The following is a 16,669-nucleotide window of genomic DNA, read 5'->3' as shown; positions in this document are numbered from 1 at the left end:
CATATATATCTTGTAGCCTGCCGTTTTAGTAGTGATTTTCCTCTGCACTTTTTCCTAAATTACTGGGTGTAGACTAGCTGCTATGATGTCTCCCATACACAGCACACAGAGAACAGGGGATTCTGCTCTGCTATTGAAGTAATTGAGTGCAATACACATGAATTCAGAGCCGTTTATTGTGATTCCAGCAGTAAAATCAGAAAGTAGAACATGTACTAATTAGTAGCATGGTCTGTGTGTCTCACTGCTTCTGCCTCTTTCCCCTTCCATTTGTATAGACTTCTATGTAATCATTAAAGGGGTTGTCTCATCTTGCCATTACTAAGGGAAACTGAATATTTTGCTGTGCTACACTATAGCTCTCATGCACTGCAATGGTATCTACTAAAATAGGAGCTACACCGGCAGGGAGGTGGTCGGGACTGTGTCTCACGTTAATAATAGCGAGATGAGACAACCCCTTTAAGTGTAATGTACACCAAAATGGTACCAATGACAACTACAAAAACAAGCCCACAATCCCTCATGGCTACATTGATAGAAAAACAAAAAACGCTATGGCTCTTTGAATTTGGCCACACAAAAAAAATAAAAAAATGCTACAAGAGTAGTAAAATACAAAAAAACTACACAAATTTGATATTGCAGTAACTGTACAGACTTTTAGAATAAAAGTAACATGTTACTTATGCCCAACAGTGCAATTTTAAATAGGAAATCAATGGGAAATATCTGTTTTGTTCCCATTTCCTCCCAGAAAGGCCCCTTTCACACGTTTTCTGTGCGGGTACAATGCGTGGCGTGAACACATCGCACCCACACTGAATCCCGACCCATTCATTTCAATGGGTATGTGTACATGAGCGTTTTTTTTTCACGCATCAGTTCTATATTCTGTGTTTTTCACGCAGCTCTGGCCCCATAGAAGTGAATGGGGCTTCAGTGGAAAATGCATTGCATCCGCAAGCAAGTGCGGATGCAATTCGTTTTTCACTGATGGTTACTAGTAGATGTTGTTTGTAAACCTTCAGTTTTTTATCACGCACGTGAAAAACGCATCAAACCACATTGGACTCTCGTGGAAAAAAACGGAACAACTGAATGCAATTGCAGACAAAACTGACTGAACTTGCTTGCAAAATGGTGTGAGTTTCACTGAACGCATCCGGACCTAATCCGCCATGCTCGTGTGAAAGGGGCCAAAGTGTTAATCATGTATCCTAAAACGGGGTACACACTTCACACCTGCACACACTGCAGACCTATACTCAGCACACCTGTATACACATCTGCATATACTCCAAGCACTCACACTGGACACATACACTCACCTAAAGAATTTTTAGGAACACCTGTTCTATTTCTCATTAATGCGATTATCTAGTCAACCAATCACATGGCAGTTGCTTCTATGCATGTAGGGTTGTGGTCCTGGTCAAGACAATCTCCTGAACTCCAAACTGAATCACAGAATGGGAAAGAAAGGTGGGCTACAACAGCAGAAGACCCCACCGGGTACCACTCATCTCCACTACAAATAGGAAAAAGAGGCTACAATTTGCACGAGCTCACCAAAATTGGACTGTTGAAGACTGGAAAAATGTTGCCTGGTCTGATGAGCCTCGATTTCTGTTGAGACATTCAAATGGTAGAGTCCGAATTTGGCGTAAACAGAATGAGAACATGTATCCATCATGCCTTGTTACCACTGTGCAGGCAGGTGGTGGTGGTGTAATGGTGTGGGGGATGTTTTCTGGGCACACTTTAGGCCCCTTAGTGCCAATTGGCCATCGTTTAAATGCCACTGGCTACCTGAGCATTGTTTCTGAACATGTCCATCCCTTCATGACCATCATGTACCCATCCTCTGATGGCTACTTCCAGCAGGATAATGCACCATGTCACAAAGCTCGAATCATTTCAAATTGGTTTCTTGAACATGACAATGAGTTCACTGTACTAAAATGGCCCCCACAGTCACCAGATCTCATCCCAATAGAGCATCTTTGGGATGTGGTGGAACGGGAGCTTCGTGCCCTGGATGTGCATCCCTCAAATCTCCATCAACTGCAAGATGCTATCCTATCAATATGGGCCAACATTCCTAAAGCATGCTATCAGCACCTTGTTGAGTCAATGCCACGTAGAATTAAGGCAGTTCTGAAGGCAAAAGGGGGTCCAACACCGTATTAGTATGGTGTTCCTAATAATTCTTTAGGTGAGTGTATATACATACTCTGCACACCTTACAAATGTATGCCACATACCTGTGTGCACACCTGCATACACTCCAGGCACACCATTATACAAACCCTGCGCATATGTATGTACTCCAGAAACACCTTTATACACATTATGGACACCTCTATATAAATACACACAACTTTACTTTCTAGATACACTCTGTACACCAGCTTACACACACTACAACTGTATACACTATATAAACTCCAGACACACTCTGTACACTGACATACACACACTACAACTGTATACACTATATAAACTCCAGACACACTCTGTACACTGACATACACACCCTACAACCGTATACACTATATAAACTCCAGATAAGCTCTGTACACTGACATACACACCTTACAACCGTATACACTATATAAACTCCAGATACACTCTGTACACTGACATACACACCCTACAACCGTATACACTATATAAACTCCAGATACACTCTGTACACTGACATACACACCTTACAACTGTATACACTATATAAACTCCAGATAAGCTCTGTACACTGACATACACACCCTACAACTGTATACACTATATAAACTCCAGACACACTCTGTACACTGACATACACACTCTACAACTGTATACACTATATAAACTCCAGGCACACTGTGTACACCTGCATACACACCCTACAACCGTATACACTATATAAACTCCAAATACACTCTGTACACAGACATACACACCCTACAACTGTATACACTGTATAAACTCCAGATACACTCTGTACACTGACATACACACCCTACAACCGTATACACTATATAAACTCCAGACACACTCTGTACACTGACATACACACCCTACAACCGTATACACTATATAAACTCCAGGCACACTGTGTACACCTGCATACACACCCTACAACTGTATACACTATATAAACTCCAGACACACTCTGTACACTGACATACACACTCTACAACCGTATACACTATATAAACTCCAGGCACACTGTGTACACCTGCATACACACCCTACAACCGTATACACTATATAAACTCCAAATACACTCTGTACACAGACATACACACCCTACAACTGTATACACTGTATAAACTCCAGATACACTCTGTACACTGACATACACACCCTACAACTGTATACACTATATCAAATCCAGATAAGCTCTGTACACTGACATACACACCCTACAACCGTATACACTATATAAACTCCAGACACACTCTGTACACTGACATACACACTCTACAACTGTATACACTATATAAACTCCAGGCACACTGTGTACACCTGCATACACACCCTACAACTGTATACACTATATAAACTCCAGACACACTCTGTACACTGACATACACACCCTACAACCGTATACACTATATAAACTCCAGGCACACTGTGTACACCTGCATACACACCCTACAACCGTATACACTATATAAACTCCAAATACACTCTGTACACAGACATACACACCCTACAACTGTATACACTATATAAACTCCAGGCACACTGTGTACACCTGCATACACACCCTACAACTGTATACACTATATAAACTCCAGACACACTCTGTACACTGACATACACACCCTACAACCGTATACACTATATAAACTCAAGGCACACTGTGTACACCTGCATACACACCCTACAACCGTATACACTATATAAACTCCAGACACACTCTGTACACTGACATACACACCCTACAACCGTATACACTATATAAACTCCAGGCACACTGTGTACACCTGCATACACACCCTACAACTGTATACACTATATAAACTCCAGACACACTCTGTACACTGACATACACACCCTACAACCGTATACACTATATAAACTCAAGGCACACTGTGTACACCTGCATACACACCCTACAACCGTATACACTATATAAACTCCAAATACACTCTGTACACTGACATACACACCCTACAACCGTATACACTAAATAAATTCCAGACACATGTATGTAAACAGACGCTACAACCGTATACAGTATATAAACTCCAGACACACTATACACATTCTACATGCACTCTGCACACCTCTCTGTGCCTGTATGAGCACGCTGGGGTAGATTTATCAAACTGGTGTAAAGGAAAACTGGCAACCAAATCAGTTTCCACCTTTCATTTTTCAGAGCTCCTTTAGAAAATTAAAGGTAGAATCAGACTGGTTGCTATGGGCAACTAAGCCAGTTTTCCTCTACACCAGTTTGATAAGTCTCCCCTTATGCAGTGGCGTACTTCCAATGGGAGCAGACCATGCAACTGCTACGGGGCCCAGGGGAGGGGGGAACCACACTAAATTCCTTTTCTTCATGACATAAAAGCTCTGCATTTTCATGCAGCCACCACTAGGGGGAGCTCAGTGCAAAGAGATTATTTCAGCTTCCAGTGAATAGTTACTGTTTATATTCCTGTGCACTGAGCTCCCCCTTGTGGTGGTGCAAGCAGACAGTTGTATAATAGAAGGGGAACAGGAGCTATATTAATATATTTTTGCCATTTGTCTGGTGTGAATAGTTAGATGATACATTGAGAAATATGGGGGGAGGGGGGATTTATCAATACTGGCTCTTTCTGTGCCTGTCTTGATATCCCCTGCGCTGCCGGAGGTTGCGCCTAATTTATGACGAGGCACACCTTCTGCAGTCCATGCTCCTAACCAGAAATCTACGACAGCTCAGAGCTGCTCATTTATGCCAAAAAAACGGTGTAAATATAGATAAATCTTTTGGGGCAGCGCGCCACATTCCCTGTCGGTAAAAAGTCGCAGAAGCAACTTTAAGCCACTTCTCTGGTGCAAAGGAGATGATAAATCTCCCCTATAGTGTTTAAAATGAGTGTCATATTTATGACGTACCAGTTCCATTTTTTCTGAAATAGTCAAATAAAGTGATTGAGATGCAGGGAGACTTTTTTTTATATTTTTTTTATTTCTTGTATGTAAACTAAATTTATCAGAGATCAGGGGCATGCACTTGTGTTACATGTGTTACCTGGGAGTGATTGTCGTATGCGTACAGGAAACTAGGTGGGGTAGGGGGGCCCATACTAAGTTTTGCTATGCGACCCTATGAGATCTGTGTACGCCACTGCCCTAGGTTATAAGGAAAAAATAAAACATAGGGTAATTTGACGCAGGCAGATCGAAGCTTGCTACCTACATTCACATGCGGCGATTATTTTTGTATGGGGACAAACAATTTGTTATACCATCACATATCCCTATACAGGTTTTATGTATTGGCAGCACATCCCCTGTTTACAGTGCTGCCAATAAGCAATTTTTAGTGCCACATAAAACGTGAGCATGATCGTCTTTACGAGGGACAGTGATTGGGATTTTTCCTGATCATCAACCTGTGTAAGGACTCTTTCACACTACCGAATGGCTATTTCAGTGTTTTGCGGTCCGTTTTTCACAGATCCGTTGTTCAGTTTTTTTGTTTCCGTTGTGTGTTTCCATATACAGTATACAGAAATTACATAGAAAAAATTGGGCTGGGCATAACATTTTCAATAGATGGTTCCGCAAAAACGGAACGGATACGGAAAACATACGGATGCATTTCCGTATGTGTTCCGTTTTTTTTGCGGACCCATTGACTTGAATGGAGCCATGGAATGTGATTTGCAGCCAATAATAGGACATGTTCTATCTTTCAATGGAACGGAAAAACGGAAACGGAATGCATACAGAGTACATTCAGGTTTTTTTGCGGAACCATCGAAATGAATGGTTCCGTATACGGAACGCAAAAAAACGGTAGTGTGAAAGAGGCCTAAATCTTAGTTATCGGACAAGTTGCTGGCAATACTCTGATCGGTGTTTGCAAAGATGAATGTAAATGTCACCCTGGTGAAGCATCCTGCAGTAGAGGAATCTTGGGTTCTCCACTGAATGGGATAGACTGGGGCTACACAGCGATCTTGGCTGTGACACTCGAAGTGTGACCAACAATTGCTGTGTAGGCCCAGTCGAACACATCCAAGATTCCTCTACTGTATCATTGTATCCCCTGAAATAGATCAATTACGGTAATCATTTCATAGTTCATTGAAAATCTGGAACGGTCAAACCTACTTCATTTTTTTGTATGGGCGCTACATGACCCGTCCAGATGAATAGCAGGTCATTAATGTAGCGACCATACCAGATCAACAAATGCATAAAGGGATTGGCGTCACTGAAGAGATACTGGCTCTCCCAATAACACATGAATATATTTTCTAATGATGGGCACACCTTTGCCCACCAATAAGCTCCACAGACTTGTAAAAAAAAGTCTCCATTATGTACAAAGTAACTGTGTTTCAATAAATGTAAAAAGAAACTACACAACACAAAAAATTCAGCAAATTCAATTTATGTATTTTTGGCAGCGGGTATAAGATTAAGGTAACTGAAAACGCACAATATAATCTGCCTGCCTGGATGTCAAAACTCCCAATGCAATGCTTTCCTGCACAATGTTCTGTAATTTTTGTTTGAACTTGGATGCAGGACCATGACTCCATTGTTGATATGTGTGAACATCGCCCGACATTTGTGTGTTGAGATCTTTATGTAATCCCGCATCCCCCCATGACTAAGGCCTCTTGCACATGACCGTATGGCTAATTCTGTATTTTGCGGTCCGTTTTTCACAGATCCGTTTTTTTGGTTTCAGTAGTGTTTCCGCTTCCGTTTTGCCGTTCCATTTTTCCGTTTGGTTTCCGTTTGTGATCCGTTGTTTTGCGGATCTCAAACGGAAACATACAATAATGTTTAAACAGTAAGTACATAAAAAAATTGGGCTGGGAATAACATTTTCAATAGATGGTTCCGCAAAAATAAAAAGGATACGGAAGACATACGGATGCATTCAGTTTTTTTGCGGACTCATTGACTTGAATTGAGCCACGGATCGTTATTTGCGTGCAATAGTAGGACAAGTTCTATCTTTCAGCGGAACGGAAACGGAATGCATACGGAGAACATTAAGTTTTTTTGCGGAACCATTGAAATGAATTGTTCTGCATACGGACTGCAAACGGAATCCGCAAAAACTGAACAGAAACGGAAAAAAAAAAAAAAGTTTGTGTGCAAGAGGCCTTAGGCCCGGATAAGATTTTTTGCCTAGATAAGATGCAGGTGCGTTGCGGGAAAATGCGTGACTTTTCCGCGCGGGTGCAAAACATTGTAATGCGTTTTGCACGCGCGTGAGAAAAATCGGCATGTTTGGTACCCAAAGCCAAACTTCTTCACAGACGTTCGGGTTTGGGTTAGGTGTTCTGTAGATTGTATTATTTTCCCTTATAACATGGTTATAAGGGAAAATAATAGCATTCTTAATACAGAATTCTTAGTAAAATAGGGCTGGAGGGGTGAAAACAAAATAAAAAATTATTTAACTCACCTTAATCCACCGTCTCTTCTGTCTTCTTCTATGCTGTGCACAGGAATAGGACCTTTGATGGCGTCACTGTGCTCATCACATGGTCCAATCACATGGTTCATCACCATGGTGAGGGACCACGTGATTGGATCATGTGATGTGACGTCACCACAGGTCCTTAGCCGGCAGCTCAACATTACAGAAGAAGACAGAGATCCGCAACTACGCGATCAAGTGGACTCGGTGAGTTAATTTATTTTTAACCCCTCCATCACTATTTTACTTTGCATTCTGTATTCAGAATGCTATTATTTTCCCTTATAACCATGTTATAAAGGAAAATAATACAGATCGGGTCGCCAGCCCGATCGTCAACTAGCAACCATGCACTTGCTTGCGGATGCTTGCGATTTTCACGTGGCCCCATTCACTTCTATGGGGCCTGCGTTGCGTGAAAAACGCAGAATATAGAGCTTGCTGCGATTTTCACGCAACGCACAACTGATGAGTGAAAATCACTGCTCATGTGCACAGCCCCATAGAAATGAATGGGTCAGGATTCAGTGCGGGTGCAATGCGTTCAACTCACGCATTGCACCCGCGCGGAATACTCGCCCGTGTGAAAGGGGCCTTAGGGTGCGTACTGCACTCGAAACACATCCGTCGAAAACCTGCGTGTTTGAAGTGTTTTTTTTTACTCTACTTATGAAGTATTAATAAAGTCCATAGTTTTGTCAGTCGGAGGCTGGAACAAACTTTTCTTCTGCTGTTGTACCGGTGTCCTGCCCACATCCGTGCCCTGGACTTCCTGACTGGAGTTGGCCAGTTCTAGTATTATTACTTAATTTTTTTAACAATTTTTTATTTATTTTTTATCTAGGTTTTCCACCTCTAAAAAAGTCCTATATTAATCTACACAACGTTCTAAACAATAAAAAGATAATTTAATAGGATCCAATGGGAACCGAAATACAATTTGGGTGAAATCAACAGTTCCTATTCACATATCCAAGCCACGTATGTTTTGGAGGTGGGAGTTTTAATTTATATATTGCCTAGCAGAATTACCCGGCTTTGCACGGGTCTATTTCGTTTGTTGTTTGGGTGTGTGGTTTAAAGATATCCACAGAGCCCCCCATAACAGTGACATTCACAGTGCTCCCATAACAGTGACATCTACAGTGCTCCAAACACAAGACATCCACAGTGCCCCCATAACAGTGATATACACTGTGCCTCCATAACAATGACATACACAGTGACCCATAGCAGGAATCAGAACAGTGACATCCACCATGCTCCCATAACAGTGAAGAAAAATAGCCATGTTGTTATCGAAACCTGGTGTAAAACTATTTGTATGTTACTGAGACAAAGACTGAAGGACCTGTGAGATTCTATTGGTCAATAGGCGTCATGTGATAGTGGGTATGTCAGTTAGGAAATGAACAAAGGACCTGCAAGTTTCTATTGGCTAATACAGGTCATGTATGGCGCTGAGAAGCGATGTTAATTATACTGAGAAGCAGTTATAGCAAGAGGATGTGTGATCCAGGTTCATTCTTGTTTTTGGATATTTTATAGTTCCTTTCCTTTTTTTTGCACTCTGGTATTAGCACTCCTCCCATTCAACCAAGGTGATTTTAACCCATTAAGGACCTGCGCCGTACATGTACGGCGCAGACGTCCATGACTTAAGGACCAGGAGCTGCGCCGGCCCGTTCAGCGGCAGGGGTCCCGCAGTCACTGATAGCCGGTCCCCTGCTGCATGCGCCGGCATCAGTGAATCAGCATTGACAGCGGCACAGGCGATGTGTGGAGGAAGAAAGCAGCCATCGGGTCCTTGCGCTGCTGTGACGGGGACCCGATGGCAGGGAAGGCAGCCCAATGCCTTCCTTAGGCATCGTGGCTGCCTTCTGTGACAGCCTACTGAGATCCAGTCCCCTGGATCTCACAGGCAAACAGGCTGTAAGTGTATTACAGTGTGTAATACACTTACAGCCAATGCATCACAATAAAGAAATATTGTGATGCACTGTAAAGGGGATCAGACCCCCAAAAGTTGAAGTCCCAGTGTGGGACAAAAAAAAAGTGTAAAAAAGAGTTAAAAAATTAAGTTTTACAAAAAAAAGTAAAGTTTCAAGAAAAATAAAAAGTGTCCTTTTCCCCAAAGAAAGTAAAAAAAAAAATATGTAAAAAATAGGGAAAAAAAAGAAAAGTAGACATATTAGGTATCGCCGTGTCCGTATCGACCGGACATGACCTAACCCCTCAAATGAACACAGTCAAAAAATAAAATAAAAACTGTGCTAAAAAACTATTTTTTTGTCACCTTACATCACTAAAGGTGCAACACCAAACGATCAAAAAGGTGTATGCCCCCCAAAATAGTACCAATCTAACAGTCACGTCATCCTGCAAAAAATGATACCCTACCCAAGTCAATCGTTTAAAAAATGCTGTTATTGTGTAAAAAAAAAAAAAAACGGTGTAAAAAATTCCATTTACTGTCGGGTCACCTTACATCACAACAGGTTCATTGGTCACATGGCCTAGGTGCAGAAGTGAATGGGGCTGAGCTGCGTTATCAAACACAGACGCTATGTATGGCGCTCACAGGAGCGCCGGTGTCTTCTCAAACAGCCGATTGTCCGGGGACCCAGGTGTCGGACCCCCACCAATCACATACTGATGACCTATCCAGAGGATAGGTCATCAGTATTAAAGTCTCGGAAAACCCTTTTAAATACACATAACTGTTTAGCCAAGCTGAACGTGTATGTGTATGATGGTATTATGGAGTCTGGAGAGATAGCTGTGGGCCAGGCAATCCTTCGGCCAACAGCTACTTAATGTGTATGGCCGTATTTAAACAGCCCTTACTTATCACAGTGGCTGATGCTGGAGGATAAATCTGTTGCACCTTTAGACTGTCTAATCTAACCTTATACCATCTATAGATTCACTTACTATGCAACAGAATTTTCTGCCACAATTTTGCTACAAAATGGCTGAAGACCAGCCTGTTTCCTGTAAATCTATGTCCCTTTCCCATGAAGCCATGCCCCTCAGCAGGTGATATGAAGTGGATTATTATTTTTGTCTTTCTTCTGAAATATGTCTAAAATGTTGGTACAAATTACGCCAATATTCAGGGGCATTCTGACTGCTGTTGAAGAAAAAAAGGAATCGAGGATTGGGTATGTTGGATTTCAACATAGCAGATCCTTTGCTTGTCAGTAACTTGTCTCCCTTTTCCCAACTGAAAAAACAGAGGTAGTTATATCTGAATTTACAGGTTAGAATGCAGCTCCATTTATAAGGGTTGTCTCATCACAGAATAGAGCTGCCTTCTAGACTGGAGTCACCAGGAGTCAGCTAGAATCGGAGCCACTATGGGAAGCTACTGCAGGTCAGACATTGCCCCTTCAGGGGTCACAGCAGGGTAAATGTAGTACTCCATGGTGGTCTCAAGTCTGCTAGAGCTCTGGCTCATGGAAGGGTTCCAAGCTTTTGCCGTACGTATTGCTTTTATATGGGCAGGGGTTGTCTTCATAAGAATGATGTAACACTCCTATTTATTTAACATCTGTAAATCACTGTATGTATCCTAATTTATTTTACAAATATTTAAAAGTATTCACATAAAAGTTCATGAGTTTAAGTGTCCTGCATCAATTGTGTTTAGGTGTCCACGAGAAGACTGTCTTACATCAGCCACTGCAATGTCTCCACCAATTTCTCCTTCCACAAGAAGGGATACAGCTCTCTCTACTTTTCCTGTGGCAGCTAATGCAACAACCGCAGGTCCGGTGGGAAATCCCATGCGCTCCAGTTGCTGTAGCCTAAAAAAGAAAGCCAAGTATACAGTTACGGAAACAAAAGAAATAAGTATAGTTTTAAAGGCTACGTACACCTTTAGTGGCATTTTTTTTCTATTACTGCATTATACTCATTTTGAGCTAAAAATCATTTTTTCAATTGGTCTTTATTAAAAATGATGAGCTGTTTTCCCTGCACAGCTTTTAGTTTATCTAGTAGCAGGATCTGTATTTTCTCTCTGCTCCGTCAGGCAGGGAGCTGACAGGCTCCTTATCTCTGACCTTATTAACACTCCTTAAAGCTCAATTCTAATGTTACTGATAAGAATGTGGCTAAAATAAATGTTTATGACCTTTTAGTAATTTAGAGATGAGGGTTATTAGACGGCAGCACAAAGTACCATTAACACAGCTAGAAAAACAGTTAAACTTTTGTGACAGAACAGCGCAATATTTAAAAAAAAGTCCAATTGAAAAAAGGATTTTTAGTCCAAAACGAGTAAAATGCAATCCTAAAAAAAATTGTCCCCGAAGGTGTACATAGCCTTTAAATCACACGTAACTATATTGTTCATTCTCCCATCTGTCAAGTTATTAAATATTCTATTCAACTATTTATGACTTATACCTGTTTCTAGGATAGCAGTCAAATAAAACAAGAAATAAAACTGCCTAATTTGTTCCCAAACCACCCATCGACATGACTGTCACTGCCATCTCTATCAATGTATATGATGCAACATCACTTTATAACTGGGTCCCAGTTACTACAAATGAATGAGCTGCTGGCTCTTAGCAGACCTTGATCAGCTCTGTAGTGCATGTAAAGCGCATGTATTACTCATGTAACTAGGGCTAAGGCTAGGGCTACACGAAGACATGTGTAGCACGACAATAAGTCGCATGACACATAGGGCACAACTACACTGCAACATGTGTTGCACGACAATTTTTATAATGATAGTCTATGGTGTTGCACTGTGACTGGGACGCGACAGTCGCAGAAAAATCCATCTTGGATAGATTTTTTGCTACTGTCGTGTTGCAGTCGAAGCATGTTGCCGTGCGGCACCATAGACTATCATTATAAAAATTGTTGCGCGACATTAGTGCGACAAAATGTTGCGCGACACATGTAGCCCTAGCCTAATATGTCAGGCCCAGATACAGAAGTAATCAGCAATAAAATAATGTAATGTTAAAATGCACCCAAAAGGTCTTGTATGAACTTATGAGGGGTGGGGGTAAAAGTGTAAAATTAAGAAAATAGATAAAATAAATAACAATGATAAAATAAACTAGTCCACACTGCAGCTTCTATTCCCGACCCCATCCACCACAAACTATATATTCCCTAAACAAAATGACCATAATTGAAAAGGGACACAATTTAAGAATGTATTTTGGTTGCTCTTTCAGCTATTACAAAAAGAAAACAAAATAAAAAAAATTGGAAAAAACTGACATATAGCAAATGCTATATAACATTAATACAAGGCACTTACTAATGTATTGTGATTGCCCATATTTCCTCCGTTGCTGGGTTGATTCATTTTTCCATCACATCGCACACTGCTTGTATCCAGGGGTTATGAACACCCTGTAATCAAGTAGCGATGACCATGCTTGCCAACTATATGAAAAGGCTCCAGCCACTGTGGTGGCCAGGAACATGGGAGTGTGCAAAGGCATGCACTTTCTTCTATAGTGTGCAAGCACAGCCACCGACCTAGACCCAAAAATGGCACCTAATTAACAAAAATGCCAGTTGCAAAAAAAAAGTGCTTCGATATTTCCACTGACTTTCAAAAGGAGTTTTTACCACATAAAAAGGCACCAAAAAACGCAAACACACACAAAAAAAACAACAAAAACAAAACACCATTAAAAATTGAATACAGCTGGGTAAATCTAAAGCATGCAGAAATGAATACCCCTGCAGTCTGATCAGGATTCTGATCAGTCTTAAAAATGCCTGATCAGTCGAAAAAATGCATTGAAATGCCGGATCCGTCTTTCCGGTGTCATCCGGCAAAAACGGATCCAGCATTTATTTATTTTTCCACCTTTTTTTTCAGTCTGCGCATGCGCAGAACGGAAGGACGGATCCGGCATTCCGGTATTCTAAATGCCGGATCCGGCACTAAGGGTAAGTTCAGACCTGAGCGTTTTACAGCGCGTTCCTACGCGCTGTAAAACGCTCAACACGGAGAAACCAATGATTCCCTATGGGAATGGTTCTCACCTGGGCGTTTTACAGCGCGTACGATCGCGCTGTAAAACGCCCGACGCTCAAACAAGTTCTTGAGCTTTTTTTTGGGCGTTTGTCGCGCGTTCCCGCACATAGATATTCAGGAACGCGCGACAATGTGTGAACGCCTGTCTCTGTATGCGCGATTGTAAACGCCCGTACAATCGCGCATACAGAGCGCTCGTTTCAGAACGCTCAGGTCTGAACCCCCTGTCATACATTCCTATGGGAAAAAATGCCAGATTCGGCATTCAGGCAAGTCTTCAGTTTTTTTCGCTGGAGATAAAACCGTAGCATGCTGCAGTTTTCTCTTTTGCCTGATCAGTCAAAACGACTGAACTGAAGACATCCTGATGCATCCTGAACGGATTACTCTCCATTCAGAATGCATGGGGATATACCTGATCAGTTCTTTTCCAGTATAGGGCCCCTGTGACGGAACTCTATGCCGGAAAAGAAAAACGCAAGTGTGAAAGTACCCTAAGGAAACCCTAAACCTAGCCCTGACTCCTGTCAGTATGAATAGACCCTGAAGGTGGGAATATTTATACACCGTAAACCTAGGCCTTAGTAAGGCTACTTTCACACTCGCGTTTGGTGCGGATCCGTCATGGATCTGCACAGACGGATCCGTTCAGATAATACAACTGTCTGCATCCGTTCAGAACGGATCCGTTTGTATTATCGTTAACATAGCCAAGACGGATCCGTCTTGAACAACATTGAAAGTCAATGGAGGACGGATCAGTTTTCTATTGTGCCAGATTGTGTCATATAAAACAGATCTGTCCCTATTGACTTACATTGTGTGTCAGAACGCATCCGTTTGGCTCAGTTTCGTCAGATGGACAACAAAACACTGCAAGCAGCATTTTGGTGTCCGCCTCCAAAGCGTAATGGAGACTGAACGGAGGCAAACTGATACATTCTGAGCGGATCCTTATCCATTCAGAATGCATTAGGGCAAAACTGATCCGTTTTGGATCGCTTGTGAGAGCCTTGAAACGGATCTCACAAACGGAAAGCCAAAACGCTAGTGTGAAAGTAGCCTAACCCTGAAAAGCCCCAGGATTAGTGACAGGGTCTGAGACTACTGGCTCCTTCCCAGATGAACGAAACAGCGTCTCCCTGAGGCCTAGTAAACAACAAGCAAATGGGAGCAACAAAATACCAAGAGAAGTACACTTATCTTCAATAGAAAATGGATGAGCAGGAACTCAGATGAGGACCACACACCAGCTCTTCCAACTACAGGCAGAGAATATTACCCGCATGATATGAAGTGTGAGTCCAGACTACATAGAGCAGCAGTAATGACCACAAGCTACACCGGAGACAAGAGGTGTGGTCATTACCAACAACAACACTGCAACAAGTGAAAACAGGCTGTCAGGTGACCTAACGTGCAGCCAGTCTCCCAGATCTTCTAACCTCTGTCACGGGAGGGATCGTGACAAATATCCTTTGGGGACAAAGTAAAATACCTGGGACATATCATATGTGCTCTATTTATCTGATGGTAATCATAAAATCTTGATGCCATTGGATACAAAGGTGCAGATATAATATGTGTGTGATTACTATATATTAATTTTTTGCTTTTGATATGTATCCTAACCACTGACATCATATACTGGACAAATAGATACAGTAGGTCTCTCGTTTGATGTTGGTATTTATCCCTTGTCAGGGACATATAGGGCTAATAGGAGGTTCGTGATACGGGATCGCCCCATTCTTTTTTCAAAGGCAGGGACATACCTATGTAGGGAAATTGTGAGGGCATGATATCTTTCCTTTCCTCAGCCTACCAGTCACAAGTGTTTTATTGGCACATTTTGGGTTATTTTTAATATTATCAGTAAAGGTTCCGTTTTACACTGGTGAAGGTACTCTGTGAATATAATAATATCCTTTGTGCAGCTCCTCATCAATTTCAAGATATTAGTTTGCTGTCAGTGAATGAGAACGATATTGTTCACATTCAGAGTACATCTTACAGCTAAGAAGTGGTTACAACTCTATCAGGTATACAGTTGCATACGGTAATGCCGGAGAATTCCAACAGGTTGTTCTCTGCCAGAACCGGCTGTCGGAATCCAGGCCGCAGATGTGAAAGTATCCTAAAGCTGAATTTCCATGTTCAGGTTTTCTGATACCGTTTTTAGGCCCAAACCAGGAGTGGATGACAAAAAGAGCACAGTATCTGTCCTTCATGCGTACTCTCCCTTTATGATCCACACATGGTTTTGGCCTAAAAAAACAACATAAAAAAAACGTGAATGGGTAAAGCCTGCCTGCCTGCAACACTGAGAGGCATTGATAATTTGCAAAAGAGTTTGCTTCTCACCGAGCAAGCACTCTTTGGGGTAGATGAGGGGGAGGGTGACAGAGAGGAGGCTGAGGAAAGTGAGGTAGCTAGCTGGGTAACAGTTAGAAAGCGGGGTAGAGGGAAGAGTGCCAGGGAGGCTAGCCCTGATCTGACACACCCCAACAAGTTTGCACGTTTGGCAGATGAGGGGGATGTCAGTCCGGGGACGGCACTGCTGCAGCCGGACACTTCCTCTGCCAGTCAGGGGAATGTCAGCTCCAGTAAGCAGGGAACCAGGAGAGCAGGGCAGGCCAGACAGGTGCTGGTAGTGGGCGACTCTATTATTAGGGGAACAGATAGGGAAATCTGTCACAAAGACCGTGATCGCCGAACAGTGTGCTGTCTTCCTGGCGCTAGAGTTCGACACATTGCGGATCGGGTTGACAGATTACTGGGAGGGGCTGGAGAAGATCCAGCGGTCATGGTCCATATCGGAACCAATGACAAAGTTAGAGGTAGGTGGAGAGTCCTTAAAAATGATTTCAGGGATTTAGGTCAAAAGCTGAGGGCAAGGACCTCAAAGGTAGTATTTTCCGAAATACTGCCTGTACCACGAGCCACACAAGAAAGGCAGCGGGAGATTATGGAGATTAACAAGTGGCTCAAGA

General features: G+C 42.2%; 1 protein-coding gene across 2 annotated transcripts in view; it reads right to left on the bottom strand.

Annotated features, from left to right (window-relative positions):
• Positions 1-10,117: 10,117 nt before the first annotated feature.
• The window catches only part of RHBDD3 (rhomboid domain containing 3), a 46,492-nt gene continuing 39,940 nt past the window's right edge, over positions 10,118-16,669 (bottom strand). For both annotated transcript variants that reach the window (XM_044288566.1, XM_044288577.1), the window contains one exon: positions 10,118-11,463. In XM_044288566.1, coding sequence (XP_044144501.1) covers positions 11,271-11,463 — 193 coding nt within the window. In that variant the 3' untranslated portion in view covers positions 10,118-11,270. The remainder of the gene's footprint in view (positions 11,464-16,669) is intronic.

Source organism: Bufo gargarizans, chromosome 1 (assembly GCF_014858855.1).
Source record: "Bufo gargarizans isolate SCDJY-AF-19 chromosome 1, ASM1485885v1, whole genome shotgun sequence".
Classification (NCBI taxonomy): domain Eukaryota; kingdom Metazoa; phylum Chordata; class Amphibia; order Anura; family Bufonidae; genus Bufo; species Bufo gargarizans.
This window is presented reverse-complemented; position numbering and strand designations above follow the sequence as displayed.